At 46.8% G+C, this 16,761-nt stretch overlaps 1 protein-coding gene across 1 annotated transcript in view; it reads left to right on the forward strand.

Annotated features, from left to right (window-relative positions):
- The window catches only part of LOC123751618 (alpha-amylase-like), a 52,049-nt gene that overhangs the window by 19,621 nt on the left and 15,667 nt on the right, over positions 1–16,761 (forward strand). Inside the window, exons 3-4 of the mRNA XM_069320563.1 lie at positions 7,894–8,137; positions 16,443–16,558. Of these exons, the coding sequence (XP_069176664.1) occupies positions 7,894–8,137; positions 16,443–16,558 (360 nt within the window). The remainder of the gene's footprint in view (positions 1–7,893; positions 8,138–16,442; positions 16,559–16,761) is intronic.

The raw sequence follows: 16,761 nt of genomic DNA on the forward strand, positions 1-16,761 counted from the left end.
TCCAAGAGCTAATATCTGATGAACTTTTAAAAAATATCTGCTCATTAAGTATATCCATAAGTACTCTTAAGAACTCAGTAAGGATTAAACTATGACAAAATTCAGTCTTAATTCATGTGAGGCAGCTGAAACAAAATGAGACTAAATATATTTGACCTTGAATGAAACTCTGACTAACTTTTGACATTGAATGAGACTCTAATTTTTTACTTTGAACGAGACTCTGACTATTTTTTATAATGAACAAGACTGACTAATTTTGATCAAAAAATGTACTCTGCCAAATTTCGGTCTTAAAATGGTCATTGAGAGATTTTAGTCTTAAAAGAGGACTCTGGAGAAATTCGGTCTTAAAATGGTCTTAGTCACATTTTGGTCTTCAATTGGTCTCTGCCAAATTTCGGTCTTAAAATGATCTCGTCAAAATTCGGTCTTGTACTGGTCTTTCGGTCTTTATATGGTCTCTGTTGAAATTCGGTCTTAAACTGAACTCAGATATATTTCGGTCTTTAGCTGGTCTCTGACTCATTTCGGTCTTCCATTGGTCTGGAGAAATGATTTCGGTCTTCAACTGGACTCTGAAGAAATTTGGTGAAACAGCAGTAAATGGATATAAAACTAAAGGTTACTGATACGATGGCTATTTTCCTTAACAAACTTCAAAGAACTTATTCTCTGAAATTGGTCCTTTGAAATTTTTTTGTCTTAGACTCCTTGAAAACTTTTATGATCATAGGAACTCTGAAATATTTTCATAAAACTGAACTGAAAAAAAATAGAATTTCCCCCTTAAGATTTTTTAAGAAACTTTTCTGGTTATATTATGTCTGAAATAATTTTGATCTTAAGCGAGTATGGCAGAGAGGGAAAAACTCTGAATTTTGTTACCTGGAAATCCTGACGGCGAATCGAACACTGGCAAAATTTTTCTGGAACTTTTGACGTCTGAGCATCTCCTTTTTCCAAAAAACAAAAAGAGGACGCTCAGACGTCTATTTTCAGGGGGGGAAAATCCTCGCTAGCCGCCATCCCGATACTCACATGAACATAGCAGGAGACATCTGGGTGATGAACACATGAACATAGCAGGAGTCACCTGGGTGATGAACACATGAACATGGTAGGAGTCACCTGGGTGATGAACACGTGAACATACCTGGGAACTGGGAAAAAAATGTAGACCTTGCAACCATTCAATTGGGAGACGGTCTTAAGCGACAAAACTCCCACACAGGGAATAGCTCAACTGACAGCTGAAGCTTACAAGGTCTGCTTGAAGCACGTGCCTGTGAGGAGGGGCAGAAAGAGGACCACTCTAGAAAGAGAACGCAGACGACTGTACAGGAGAAGGAAAAAAATAACGGAAATGCTTCGGCAGACACAACTATCACAAGCCAGGAAAACAAGCCTAAGCAGGGAGATCGAAGAAATAGAACAAACGTTGAAGCGATCATTTGAGTCTGAGGAAATGGAATTGGAACAGAAAGATATACAAGAGATAAGGAAAAATCCGAAATATTTTTTCACATACGCAAAATCAAAATACAAAACCTCGACCAGTATTGGACCGTTAAGTACAAATGAAGGTATGTACGCAGAGGACAACAAAGAGATTAGTGAAATTCGAAGAAGCCAGTATGAGGCTATGTTTAGCACACCAATAAACAACATGAAAGTTGATGACCCAGACAGATTCTTCATGAATGACATTCAAGCTGCAGATAATATAACGGATATTATCACAAACTCGGAAGACTTTAAAAGAGAAATTGACAATATGCCTATGCACTCAGCTCCTGGGCCTGACACATGGAATTCAATATTCATAAAGAAATGTAAACCGCCAGTAGCAAGAGCACTCAGTGTAATATGGAGAAAGAGCCTGGATACAAGGGAGATACCAGCAGCCCTTAAATCTGCAGATATAGCTCCGTTGCACAAGGAGGGGGGGAGTAAAGCCTTGGCAAAAAATTATAGGCCAGTTGCACTAACATCACACATAATAAAAGTGTTTGAAAGAGTGATTAGGAATCAAATTTCTAGTTTTATGGAAAACAATGAATTGCACAATCCAGGGCAACATGGATTTAGAGCGGGAAGATCCTGTCTGTCACAGTTACTCAACCACTATGACAAAATCCCAGAAGCCCTAGAAGAAAAGCAAAATGCAGATGTTGTATACACAGACTTGGCAAATGCGTTCGACAAATGTGACTATGGGGTGATAGCTCACAAAATGAGGTCAATGGGAATAACTGGAAAAGTAGGACGCTGGATACTCAATTTCCTGTCGAACAGAACACAAAGAGTAACAGTCAATCAGATAAAATCGAGTCCAAGCGATGTTAAAAGCTCTGTACCTCAAGGTACAGTCCTTGCACCGCTACTGTTCCTTATTCTCATATCTGATATAGACAAAAATACACGTCACAGCTTCGTGTCGTCCTTTGCAGATGACACAAAAATCAGCATGAAAATTACCTCTGCTGAAGACACTGAAAAACTACAAGCAGATGTCAACAAAGTTTTCGATTGGGCAGCAGAAAATAACATGATGTTTAACAGTTATAAATTTCACGTACTCAGGTACGGCAAAAATGAGGATCTGAAACATAATAAAGGGTACAAAACACAATCGAATCTTCCCATAGTAGAGAAACAGCATGTCAAAGATTCGGGAATAATGATGTCCGACGATCTAACGTTTAGGGAGCATAACCAAGCAAATATCTCGTCAGCCAGAAAAATGATCGGATGGATTACGAAAACTTTCAAATCCAGGGATCCCATCACAATGGTTGTACTCTTCAAGTCACTTGTGTTGTCCCGTCTTGAGTACTGCTCAGTACTCACTTCCCCCTTCAGAGCAGGAGAGATTGCTGAAATAGAGGTAATACAGAGAACATATACGGCACGCATAGACGAGATAAAACACCTAAATTATTAGGATCGTCTCAAAGCTCTCCAAATGTACTCTCTAGAAAGGAGACGAGAGAGAGACACCAAATAATATACACATGGAAAATACTGGAGGGCCAGGTCCCAAATCTACACAGTAAAATAACAACGTACTGGAGTGAACGATATGGAAGAAAATGCAATATTGAACCAGTGAAGAGCAGAGGTGCAATAGGCACAATCAGAGAGCACTGTATAAACATCAGAGGTCCGCGGTTGTTCAACGTCCTCCCAGCGACTATAAGAAATATTGCCGGAATAAACGTGGACATCTTCAAGAGAAAACTGGACGGTTTTCTAAGAGAAGTTCCGGATCAGCCGGGCTGTGGTGGGTATGTGGCCCTGCGGGTCGCTCCAAGCAACAGCCTGGTGGACCAAACTCTCACATGTCGAGCCTGGCCTCGGGCCGGGCTTGGGGAGTAGAAGAACTCCCAGAACCCCATCAAGCAGGTATCAACCAGGTATACCAGGAGTCACCTGGGTGATGAACACATAAACATAGTATGAGTCACTGGGGCGATGAACACATGAACATAGTATGAGTCACTGGGGCGAAGAACACATAGCAGGTTCACCTGGGTGATGAATACATGAACATAGCAGGAGTCACCTGGGTGATGAACACATGAACATAGCAGGAGTCACCTGGGTGATGAACACATGAACATAGCAGGAGTCACCTGGGTGATGAACACATGAACATACCAGGAGTCACCTGGGTGATGAACACATGAACATACCAGGAGTCACCTGGGTGATGAACACATGAACATAGCAGGAGTCACCTGGGCGATGAACACATGAACATAGCAGGAGTCACCTGGGTGATGAACACATGAACATGGTAGGAGTCACCTGGGTGATGAACACATGAACATAGCAGGAGTCACCTGGGTGATGAACACATGAACGTAGCAGAAGTCACCTGGGTGATGAACACATGAACACAGCAGGAGTCACCTGGGTGATGAACACATGAACATGGTAGGAGTCACCTGGGTGATGAACACATGAACATGGTAGGAGTCACCTGGGTGATGAACACATGAACACAGCAGGAGTCACCTGGGTGATGAACACATGAACATGGTCGGAGTCACCTGGGTGATGAACACATGAACATGGTAGGAGTCACCTAGGCGCGCCTCTCCTCAGCGCCCTGGAAACACAAACCGTAACTGTCTCTATTTTCCGCTTGTTACAACTTGTAATAAAGTTGTTACATCTTGGCTTAACGTGTTTATGACGTATTAGAACGTTGTTACAACTTGCTATATTGCTTGTTATAACTGGTTAGGAGGTGTTAAAACTTGTTCGAACGTTGTACCAACGTCGTAGTTTCGGTGTGTGTTTGGCGGGCGGGGATCATCTATCAGCTTCCCATCTGCCTCGTGTATCTATCAAATCCATTTTTAACCTATAATTGTATGTCAGAATGGTGCTGGTGCTCGGCCTTCTACACTCGTCTTCTATCCTAACTTACATCCCATCCTCCTCTTTTGGTATTACTTAGGACCATACTAAATATACCGACGTACTACCCAATTGGGCAGTAGAAATCGGTACTACTGAATTTGGACAAACGGGAAAAGATTTTACATTTATGTTGCAAGGACAAACTAACCTTACCTTGCTAGGCCTAATACACGCTATCTGAGGCCTAATATAGTACAAATGTGTGCTACAACTAAGAATATTTGAGTTTGTTTTTCAGCTTCTTTTTTTTTGACTCTATGAAGTGAATAGTACCAATTTCTACTATCTAATTCCTTAGTACGTCAATCTATGTACTATGGTCCTCATAGTTACAAAATATACTATCTAAACAGGAGGATGGGTTGTATTTCCCCATTTCCCCCATAGGGAATATAGGCCGAACCTCGACTCTTCTTATGTAAGGTGCCAAATACCTGGAATCAGTCTGGTCATGAAACTACCCAAGTTTCCAAAAGGCCAAGCATTCGCAGGCTTTAGTGTCAAGAATCAAAAGTCGCACGAATGAATTTTGTCACTATTTGGCGAGGAATGTTCTAAATGTACCCACTTGCGATACAAAATATATGTTCTACGCTAACAAAAGTACCTTAATCCTAATTGAAATATAACATTTTCCTTGGTGAACCGACAACGGCACCAGGTGTGAAGCCATGTGTGATAACTACCCCACCAGGTGTGAAGCAACGTGTGATAACTACCCCACCAGGTGTGAAGCCATGTGTGATAACTACCACACCAGGTGTGAAGCCATATGTAATAAATAGCCCACCAGGTGTGAAGCCATGTGTAATAACTACCCCACTAGGTGAGAAGCCAAGTGTAATAACTCCCCAACCAGGTGTGAAGCCATATGTGATAACTACCCCACTGGTGTGAAGCCATGTGTGATAACCACCTCACCAGGTGAGAAGCCAAGTGTAATAACTCCCCAACCAGGTGTGAAGCCATGTGTGATAACTACCCCTCCAGGTGTGAGGCCATGTGTGATAACTATCCCACCAGGTGTGAAACCGTGTGTGATAAGTACTCCACCAGGTGTGAAACCATGTGTGATATCTACCCCACCAGGTGTGGGGTAGTTATGGAGTTCTGGTATTTTTCTCTTCTCACTAGTATCCTATTATTTCTGTAGTTTCCCGACGCCCTTTTACCTATTTGCTTTGCAAGCTAACATCTCTGATTTAACCATGGGTTTCTCGTTTGCATTTCATTTCTTTCCTTTTGGACTGGGACGAACTTGTCTGTTGCCTCCTTACACTTCTGTGTGATGTAGTCCAACATGCCTTGTGCCGTCTTTCCACTGAGCTCTGTTTCCCAAGTTATATACATGTTAGGAATTTTCTTATCTCCTCTTATCTCCCTTTCCGAATGCAAGCCATTTGTTTTCTGGGCCCTTCCTTGAGTATAAAAACCCTTCTTCGACCAGATACTCAAACATCAGTACGCTGTGATCACTCATTCCCACAGGGGCTTCAAAACCGTTTTCCCTTATGTCAGAGACGTTCAGAGTGAAGATTAGGGTCGAGTCTCGCTGGCTCATTGTTGCCTCTCATTCATGTGGGTTTCCTGACATGCTGACTTAAAATTTCCTTGTCGCCACTTCCCACAGTTTCGCTCTCCATTTTTCCTCACCTCCGTATGGTTCTTTGTTTTCCCTAGTCTATCTTTCCATGATTGAAGTTTCCCATGATGAGCAGATGGGATTTATTTCTACTGGCAGCAGTGGCTGCTGTCTCAATTATAATGTTGACTGCCATGTTGTTTCTGTTATACTCGTATCTGGGTCTTTTGTCGTTTCGAGGAGGATTATATATCACTGCTACTATTACTATCGGTCCTCCCATTGTCTTAGGGCCTGTAATGTATTTTCTGAACCCCCTCGCAGCATGGGATAACCATCTCCTTGAAACTCCATTCCTTTCTTATCAGTAGGGCTATTCTGCCTCCTCCCCTTCCATCCCTCATTATTTCCTCATTACAGTGTAGTCCTGGGGAAACACTGCATTCGTTATGTTTCCTGAGAGTTTTGTTTCCGTGAGTCCAATTACATCCTGGTTCTCTTCTTGTGCTCTTTCCCTAAGTTTACTTGCCATGCTTGTAATCCCATCTATGTTCGAGTACATTACCTTGAAACTGACTCTCTTCATTTCATCCTCAGTTTCTGTTGGTTCCACTGGGGTTGGGATCACGAGGGGTGTCTGGGGAAGGAGGGCCTAGTGAGGAGGACCTGGGGGAAAGGGTCTGGGGTGAGATGGGACTGGGAGGATCCGGTATGGGGAACTTAGGAGGGCCTGAGGTGGTGTAACCGAATGGATCTGGGGTTGGGGGTCTATTAGGTCTTAGGATGGGGAGCAGGAGGGGCATGTGGAAGGGGGAGATGGAGGTCATTGATTGGAGAATGCAAAGGAACCTGGGAAAAGGAGGACTGGGAAAGCAGGGGTTGGAGAGAGAAGGGGAGCCTTGGGTTAGGGAGGGGGGAAGTGAGGAGTGAAGCCATGTGTGATAACTACCCCACAGGTGTGAAGCCGTGTGTGATAACTACCACACCAGGTGTGAAGCCATGTGTGATAACTACCCCCACCAGGTGTGAAGCTGTGTGTGATAACTACCCCCACCAGGTGTGAAGCCATGTGTGATAACTACCCCCACCAGGTGTGAAGCCGTGTGTGATACCTGACCCACCAGGTGTGTGAGGCCATGTGTGATAACTACCCCCACCAGGTGTGAAGCCATGTGTGATAACTACCCCCACCAGGTGTGAAGCCATGTGTGATAACTACCCCCACCAGGTGTGAAGCCGTGTGTGATAACTACCCCCACCAGGTGTGAAGCTGTGTGTGATAACTACCCCCACCAGGTGTGAAGCTGTGTGTGATAACTACCCCCACCAGGTGTGAAGCCGTGTGTGATACCTGACCCACCAGGTGTGTGAGGCCATGTGTGATAACTACCCCACCAGGTGTGAAGCTGTGTGTGATAACTACCCCCACCAGGTGTGAAGCCGTGTGTGATAACTACCCCCACCAGGTGTGAAGCCATGTGTGATAACTACCCCACCAGGTGTGAAGCTGTGTGTGATAACTACCCCACCAGGTGTGAAGCTGTGTGTGATAACTACCCCCACCAGGTGTGAAGCCATGTGTGATAACTACCCCACCAGGTGTGAAGCTGTGTGTGATAACTACCCCACCAGGTGTGAGGCCATGTGTGATAACTACCCCCACCAGGTGTGAAGCCATGTGTGATAACTACCCCACAGGTGTGAAGCCATGTGTGATAACTACCCCCACCAGGTGTGAAGCCATGTGTGATAACTACCCCACAGGTGTGAAGCCATGTGTGATAACTATCCCGCCACAGCATCATAACAGTAATATTATTGATTCTTATGCTTTTCATTCTATAAGTTTTAGCAAGCAATAATTTCTGTCACCATAGATGGCCAATGCCTTCATGCTTGCCTGGCCTTATGGACTTACTCGCGTGATGTCGTCTTACTACTGGGACCAGAAGTATGTAAACGGCCACGACGAGAACGACTGGGTGGGTCCTCCGCACGACGACAGTTACAACACCGTCGGCCCCACCTTCGGCCCCGACGGCAGCTGCGGGAACGGGTGGGTCTGTGAGCACCGCTGGAGACAGATCTACAACATGGTCGCTTTCCGTAATGTGGTGAACGGTGAGTCTTGCCCCTCGTCTTCCTTTACTCACCCGTGAGTCTTGCCCCTCGTGTTCCTTTACTCACCCGTAAGTCTTGCCCCTCGTGTTCCTTTACTCACCCGTGAGTCTTGCCCCTCGTCTTCCTTTACTCACCCGTGAGTCTTGCCCCTCGTGTTCCTTTACTCATCCGTAAGTCTTGCCCCTCGTGTTCCTTTACTCACCCGTGAGTCTTGCCCCTCGTGTTCCTTTACTCACCCGTGAGTCTTGCCCCTCGTGTTCCTTTACTCACCCGTGAGTCTTGCCCCTCGTGTTCCTTTACTCACCCGTGAGTCTTGCCCCTCGTGTTCCTTTACTCACCCGTAAGTCTTGCCCCTCGTGTTCCTTTACTCACCCGTGAGTCTTGCCCCTCGTGTTCCTTTACTCACCCGTGAGTCTTGCCCCTCGTGTTCCTTTACTCACCCGTAAGTCTTGCCCCTCGTGTTCCTTTACTCACCCGTGAGTCTTGCCCCTCGTGTTCCTTTACTCACCCGTGAGTCTTGCCCCTCGTGTTCCTTTACTCACCCGTGAGTCTTGCCCCTCGTGTTGCTTTACTCACCCGTGAGTCTTGTCCCTCGTGTTGCTTTACTCACCCGTGAGTCTTGTCCCTCGTGTTCCTTTACTCACCCGTGAGTCTTGCCCCTCGTGTTCCTTTACTCACCCATGAGTCTTGTCCCTCGTGTTCCTTTACTCACCCATGAGTCTTGCCCCTCGTGTTCCTTTACTCCTCCGTGAGTCTTGTCCCTCGTGTTGCTTTACTCACCCGTGAGTCTTGCCCCTCGTGTTCCTTTACTCACCCATGAGTCTTGCCCCTCGTGTTCCTTTACTCACCCATGAGTCTTGCCCCTCGTGTTGCTTTACTCACTCGTGAGTCTTGTCCCTCGTGTTCCTTTACTCACCCGTGAGTCTTGCCCCTCGTGTTCCTTTACTCACCCATGAGTCTTGCCCCTCGTGTTGCTTTACTCACCCGTGAGTCTTGTCCCTCGTGTTCCTTTACTCACCCGTGAGTCTTGCCCCTCGTGTTCCTTTACTCACCCGTGAGTCTTGCCCCTCGTGTTCCTTTACTCACCCGTGAGTCTTGCCTCTCGTGTTCCTTTACTCACCCGTGAGTCTTGCCCCTCGTGTTCCTTTACTCACCCATGAGTCTTGCCCCTCGTGTTGCTTTACTCACCCGTGAGTCTTGTCCCTCGTGTTGCTTTACTCACCCGTGAGTCTTGCCCCTCGTGTTCCTTTACTCACCCGTGAGTCTTGCCCCTCACGTTGCTTTACTCACCCGTGAGTTTTGTCCCTCGTGTTCCTTTACTCACCCGTGAGTCTTGCCCCTCGTGTTCCTTTACTCACCCGTGAGTCTTGTCCCTCGTGTTGCTTTACTCACCCGTGAGTTTTGCCCCTCGTGTTCCTTTACTCACCCATGAGTCTTACCCCTCGTGTTCCTTTACTCACCCATGAGTCTTGCCCTTCGTGTTCCTTTACTCACCCATGAGTCTTGCCCTTCGTGTTGCTTTACTCACCCGTGTGTCTTGCCCCTAGTGTTCCTTTACTCACCCGTGTACTCACCTAATTGTACTCACCTAATTGTGCTTGCGGGGGTTGAGCTTTGGCTCTTTGGTCCCGCCTCTCAACTGTCAATCAACTGGTGTACAGGTTCCTGAGCCTACTGGGCTCTATCATATCTACATTTGAAACTGTGTATGGAGTCTGCCTCCACCACATCACTTCCTTCCTAACCGTGTGTCTTGCCCCTCGTGTTCCTTTACTCACCCGTGAGTCTTGCCCCTCGTGTTCCTTTACTCACCCGTGAGTCTTGCCCCTCGTGTTCCTTTACTCACCCATGAGTCTTGCCCCTCGTGTTGCTTTACTCACCCGTGAGTCTTGCCCCTCGTGTTCCTTTACTCACCCGTGTGTCTTGCCCCTCGTGTTCCTTTACTCACCCGTGAGTCTTGCCCCTCGTGTTACCTCACTCATCCCGTGTTGTGAGAGTTTAGAAAGTGGAATATGGAATGGTAAGGAATTGAGCTCGGAAAATTTTGAAAATTTTTCTTTAATCCTTTAACCTTTATTCCTGTCGTGATATTCAATTAAGTCGCCTGAGGAAGAACTTGCTTAGCTAACACACCAGTGTAGTTAGCCGCTTATTCCTCACTCTGTGACCGTATAAGAACAATTGACTAGGCGCGAGCAAGCGCCGAGACCCCAAAAGTTGAAATCCCCTCCACTTAGGCCATTGACCTTCCCCTATCGCCGGAGCGAATCTAGCGAGTAGGTCCTGGGCTCTCACACCAATACTTTATTGTTGTGTGGGGCCATATGTTTATTCCAAAACTCAAGAATCAGTCTCAATTTAATTGTCGAGTGTGACAGTACACTTACCGAGCAATATAAATGTGTGGGGTGTAGCGAAAAGCCTTTTCAACATAACAACTTAGTTTATTCAATAAAGTACTAACTACTACAACAAAAACAAAAGAAATATCAATGCCATTACTCGAAATCCTTCCTGTGACACTATCAATGACAGCTAGACACCAGCCCCTCGGACTGCATAATGAACTAACTCGAACATACGGTGTAAACACAGAGGAACCAATCAAGCAAGAAAGTCTAATCTCTAATCACAAATACAACAATTGACATGGTAGGCTATGAGAAACATCTTCAAGAACCTCCTATCCGTTCCCTACGCTCCTTGCAGCCTACACCTGCAATAGCGGTTGCAATACAATCAAATTAGTAGCCTGTCAATGATACATCAATGACTAATGGGTTCACTGGCAACCCTTCCTCAAATTAATCTTAACACTCCGTCCCACGGACGATCAACAATCAATAACAATTGATTTACGATAATAACAAAGTAACATATACGTTAATTTAATAACTTACAACTGTCACTAGTAACGCGGAAATAACGTAAACACTCTGCCTGTCGAGCATTCAGTGAGTAAATCCCATTAATCCCTGCACTTCCAGACAGCTGATTTATCTCTGTACTAGTTACGTTAATTTACGTTAATTTACCTTATCGGTTACTATCACTCAACGATGGTAAATTCTGATTTACAATGTCCAACGTGCTAAGAGAACGGTAATCACTCGTGATTACCCTCAGAGCAATTAATTACTATCCTCAACATCAACAATTAATCAATTATATACGCAACCTTTCACACTGGCTTAGCAATTTACATTAAGGTATGAATTCCGTCTGAGCCTTCCATACTCAGACCAATTCAGGTGATTAAGGACGCTAATCACCACGTTTACGTTATTCTAAAATGACGTTAATCTTCCCACGAGTCAATCAAGTGCCGGTACTTCCGGACAGATAAATAACGACGTTACGTTAATGTAGCAATGGAGCCTTCGTGTGAGTCGATCAACACGAAGTTAATTACTTTGACTTCCTGAAACACGTCAATTACCCGGCCCACTGACCGTTAATTACGACAGACAATACTCAAATTCTTGACTGGCTGATGGTTAGGCTACCCTGAGACTACCGTAGCTGCTTGCAGGAGAATAATTAACCCAAACGTATTCTACGTTACTCAAATTGTCAAAGAACAAATTCTCTTAAAGCAATGGGTGTTCCCTTGGTTACGTTATATTAATTGCCTCGCAATCACATCACTGAATACTAGACATCGATGTCCTACCAGATAAACAGGAGAATATAAAACCCAAGTACTCGTCTTCAGCCGAGTTCACCCACGACAATGACAAATCAGAGTGATTTACGTTGCAATCCGGTTGCATTGACAATACTGCAGAAACCCAGTAAATAAGCCTCAGGACATGAACTCCCTAGAACACGACTCCACAATGATTTACTAAACTGCACAACACACCCCGGTGATTGATCAACACTAGCAACAATCACCATCAATGACAACCCCTTTGCAATATCACACACGGCATGTGCACTAATTCAAACTATATTAGTGCACTGCCCAACACTTACTGTTGGAAATGACCGCAGTGCTCTAATTACCACTGAGAACACTGGTCTACACGTTGCAATCACCACAATAAATAACACAATAACACTGGGCTCCGTGACACTCCAAGATGGCCGTTCCAACATGTCAACTCAAGATGTTTGCTTAAGATGGCGGCTGTTGCCATGACGACGAGGCAAATGGCTGGCGGTTAGCCCAAGCTCGCACTACCATGCGGCCTGGCTGTTCCCGCCCAAATCTCGGTCTCCCTCAACTCTACACAGTAAAAGATGCTATTGCTATAACTCTGTCCACAGACGTGCTACCCCGGCCAGGGTAACATCTGGAATGCTGATGACTGAGGTTCTCACATGAGCCCAAGCACAAGATGATTCGGATACTGGTTACCAAACTTAAGTCCGCGCATTTATCAAGTGTACTGGCTGCCACAGGCAGAAGAACACAATTGTAAATGAGCTGGTGAATCATCCCCTTACACATGTTACCTCACTCATCCCGTGAGTCTTGCCCCTCATGTTACCTCACTCATCCCGTGAGTCTTGCCTCACATGTTACCTCACTTATCCCGTGAGTCTTGCCCCTCATGTTACCTCACTCATCCCGTGAGTCTTGCCCCACATGTTACCTCACTCATCCCGTGAGTCTTGCCCCACATGTTACCTCACTCATCCCGTGAGTCTTGCCCCACATGTTACCTCACTCATCCCGTGAGTCTTGCCCCTCATGTTACCTCACTCATCCCGTGAGTCTTGCCCCTCATGTTACCTCACTCATCCCGTGAGTCTTGCCCCGCATGTTACCTCACTCATCCCGTGAGTCTTGCCCCTCGTGTTACCTCACTCATTCCGTGAGTCTTGCCCCACATGTTACCTCACTCATCCCGTGAGTCTTGCCCCTCATGTTACCTCACTCATCCCATGAGTCTTGCCCCGCATGTTACCTCACTCATCCCGTGAGTCTTGCCCCTCATGTTACCTCACTCATCCCGTGAGTCTTGCCCCTCATGTTACCTCACTCATCCCGTGAGTCTTGCCCCTCATGTTACCTCACTCATCCCGTGAGTCTTGCCCCTCATGTTACCTCACTCATCCCGTGAGTCTTGCCCCACATGTTACCTCACTCATCCCGTGAGTCTTGCCCCTCATGTTACCTCACTCATCCCGTGAGTCTTGCCCCATATGTTACCTCACTCATCCCGTGAGTCTTGCCCCTCATGTTACCTCACTCATCCCGTGAGTCTTGCCCCTCATGTTACCTCACTCATCCCGTGAGTCTTGCCCCTCATGTTACCTCACTCATCCCGTGAGTCTTGCCCCTCATGTTACCTCACTCATCCCGTGAGTCTTGCCCCTCATGTTACCTCACTCATCCCGTGAGTCTTGCCCCTCATGTTACCTCACTCATCCCGTGAGTCTTGCCCCGCATGTTACCTCACTCATCCCGTGAGTCTTGCCCCGCATGTTACCTCACTCATCCCGTGAGTCTTGCCCCGCATGTTACCTCACTCATCCCGTGAGTCTTGCCCCACATGTTACCTCACTCATCCCGTGAGTCTTGCCCCTCGTGTTACCTCACTCATTCCGTGAGTCTTGCCCCACATGTTACCTCACTCATCCCGTGAGTCTTGCCCCTCATGTTACCTCACTCATCCCGTGAGTCTTGCCCCTCATGTTACCTCACTCATCCCGTGAGTCTTGCCCCTCATGTTACCTCACTCATCCCGTGAGTCTTGCCCCTCATGTTACCTCACTCATCCCGTGAGTCTTGCCCCGCATGTTACCTCACTCATCCCGTGAGTCTTGCCCCGCATGTTACCTCACTCATCCCGTGAGTCTTGCCCCTCATGTTACCTCACTCATCCCATGAGTCTTGCCCCACATGTTACCTCACTCATCCCGTGAGTCTTGCCCCGCATGTTACCTCACTCATCCCGTGAGTCTTGCCCCACATGTTACCTCACTCATCCCGTGAGTCTTGCCCCACATGTTACCTCACTCATCCCATGAGTCTTGCCCCACATGTTACCTCACTCATCCCGTGAGTCTTGCCTCACATGTTACCTCACTCATCTCGTGAGTCTTGCCCCGCATGTTACCTCACTCATCCCGTGAGTCTTGCCCCTCATGTTACCTCACTCATCCCGTGAGTCTTGCCCCGCATGTTACCTCACTCATCCCGTGAGTCTTGCCCCGCATGTTACCTCACTCATCCCGTGAGTCTTGCCCCTCATGTTACCTCACTCATCCCGTGAGTCTTGCCCCGCATGTTACCTCACTCATCCCGTGAGTCTTGCCCCACATGTTACCTCACTCATCCCGTGAGTCTTGCCCCACATGTTACCTCACTCATCCCATGAGTCTTGCCCCACATGTTACCTCACTCATCCCGTGAGTCTTGCCCCACATGTTACCTCACTCATCCCGTGAGTCTTGCCCCTCATGTTACCTCACTCATCCCGTGAGTCTTGCCCCACATGTTACCTCACTCATCCCGTGAGTCTTGCCCCTCATGTTACCTCACTCATCCCGTGAGTCTTGCCCCACATGTTACCTCACTCATCCCGTGAGTCTTGCCCCTCATGTTACCTCACTCATCCCGTGAGTCTTGCCCCACATGTTACCTCACTCATCCCGTGAGTCTTGCCCCACATGTTACCTCACTCATCCCATGAGTCTTGCCCCACATGTTACCTCACTCATCCCGTGAGTCTTGCCCCACATGTTACCTCACTCATCCCGTGAGTCTTGCCCCTCATGTTACCTCACTCATCCCGTGAGTCTTGCCCCACATGTTACCTCACTCATCCCGTGAGTCTTGCCCCTCATGTTACCTCACTCATCCCGTGAGTCTTGCCCCACATGTTACCTCACTCATCCCGTGAGTCTTACCCCTCATGTTACCTCACTCATCCCGTGAGTCTTGCCCCGCATGTTACCTCACTCATCCCGTGAGTCTTGCCCCACATGTTACCTCACTCATCCCGTGAGTCTTGCCCCTCATGTTACCTCACTCATCCCGTGAGTCTTGCCCCACATGTTACCTCACTCATCCCGTGAGTCTTGCCCCTCATGTTACCTCACTCATCCCGTGAGTCTTGCCCCTCATGTTACCTCACTCATCCCGTGAGTCTTGCCCCTCATGTTACCTCACTCATCCCGTGAGTCTTGCCCCTCATGTTACCTCACTCATCCCGTGAGTCTTGCCCCGCATGTTACCTCACTCATCCCGTGAGTCTTGCCCCGCATGTTACCTCACTCATCCCGTGAGTCTTGCCCCTCATGTTACCTCACTCATCCCGTGAGTCTTGCCCCACATGTTACCTCACTCATCCCGTGAGTCTTGCCCCTCATGTTACCTCACTCATCCCGTGAGTCTTGCCCCACATGTTACCTCACTCATCCCGTGAGTCTTGCCCCTCATGTTACCTCACTCATCCAGTGAGTCTTGCCCCACATGTTACCTCACTCATCCCGTGAGTCTTGCCCCTCATGTTACCTCACTCATCCCGTGAGTCTTGCCCCTCATGTTACCTCACTCATCCCGTGAGTCTTGCCCCTCATGTTACCTCACTCATCCCGTGAGTCTTGCCCCTCATGTTACCTCACTCATCCCGTGAGTCTTGCCCCGCATGTTACCTCACTCATCCCTTTGTTAGGAAATGTTTCCCTTTCCTTTTGGGCGTTAATATGAGCCTTCCCATATTGACCCACTACTACATTACCTTCCCATATTGACCCACTACTACATTACCTTCCCATATTGACCCACTACTACATTACCTTCCCATATTGACCCACTACTATATTACCTTCCCATATTGACCCACTACTACATTACCTTCCCATATTGACCCACTACTACATTACCTTCCCATATTGACCCACTACTACATTACCTTCCCATATTGACCCACTACTATATTACCTTCCCATATTGACCCACTACTACATTACCTTCCCATATTGACCCACTACTATATTACCTTCCCATATTGACCCACTACTATATTACCTTCCCATATTGACCCACTACTATATTACCTTCCCATATTGACCCACTACTATATTACCTTCCCATATTGACCCACTACTATATTACCTTCCCATATTGACCCACTACTCTATCATTATCCCACATGTTGACTCAGTTTTACGTCATCTTCCTCTATATGTGAAGCAATTCACACCCTCTATTGCTCTATGTTGAAGGAGCTCTGCACTCTCATCCCACAAGCAAAACCGTAATTTTATAGCCACTTTCTCCCAGGATTGGTGCACTAAATCATTACCCAGAAGATCCTAGCGTGTCTCTGTGTTTACGTTCCCACAGGCACTGATATGAACGATTGGTGGGACAACGACAGCAACCAAATCGCCTTTTGCAGAGGCAACACGGGCTTCATCGCTATCAACAACGACGACTGGGACCTCATGGAAACCCTGCAGGTTAGATAGTTGTAAATTGAATTTCCATAACTATGAGTTAAATAATATTTTGAGGTGTATCCTGAATAATTTTAACACGGAACTGCTGACGGCTGAGCTGTTTCAGGACGTGATCATCTACCTGATGATCATGCAAAATCAGGCCGCTGCAAAACACACATGATTTTTCGTCCATAAACCCATGGAGCCTCCTACCCGCCGAA

This window comes from Procambarus clarkii, unplaced genomic scaffold (genome assembly GCF_040958095.1).
Source record: "Procambarus clarkii isolate CNS0578487 unplaced genomic scaffold, FALCON_Pclarkii_2.0 HiC_scaffold_186, whole genome shotgun sequence".
In the NCBI taxonomy this organism is placed as follows: Eukaryota; Metazoa; Arthropoda; class Malacostraca; order Decapoda; family Cambaridae; genus Procambarus; species Procambarus clarkii.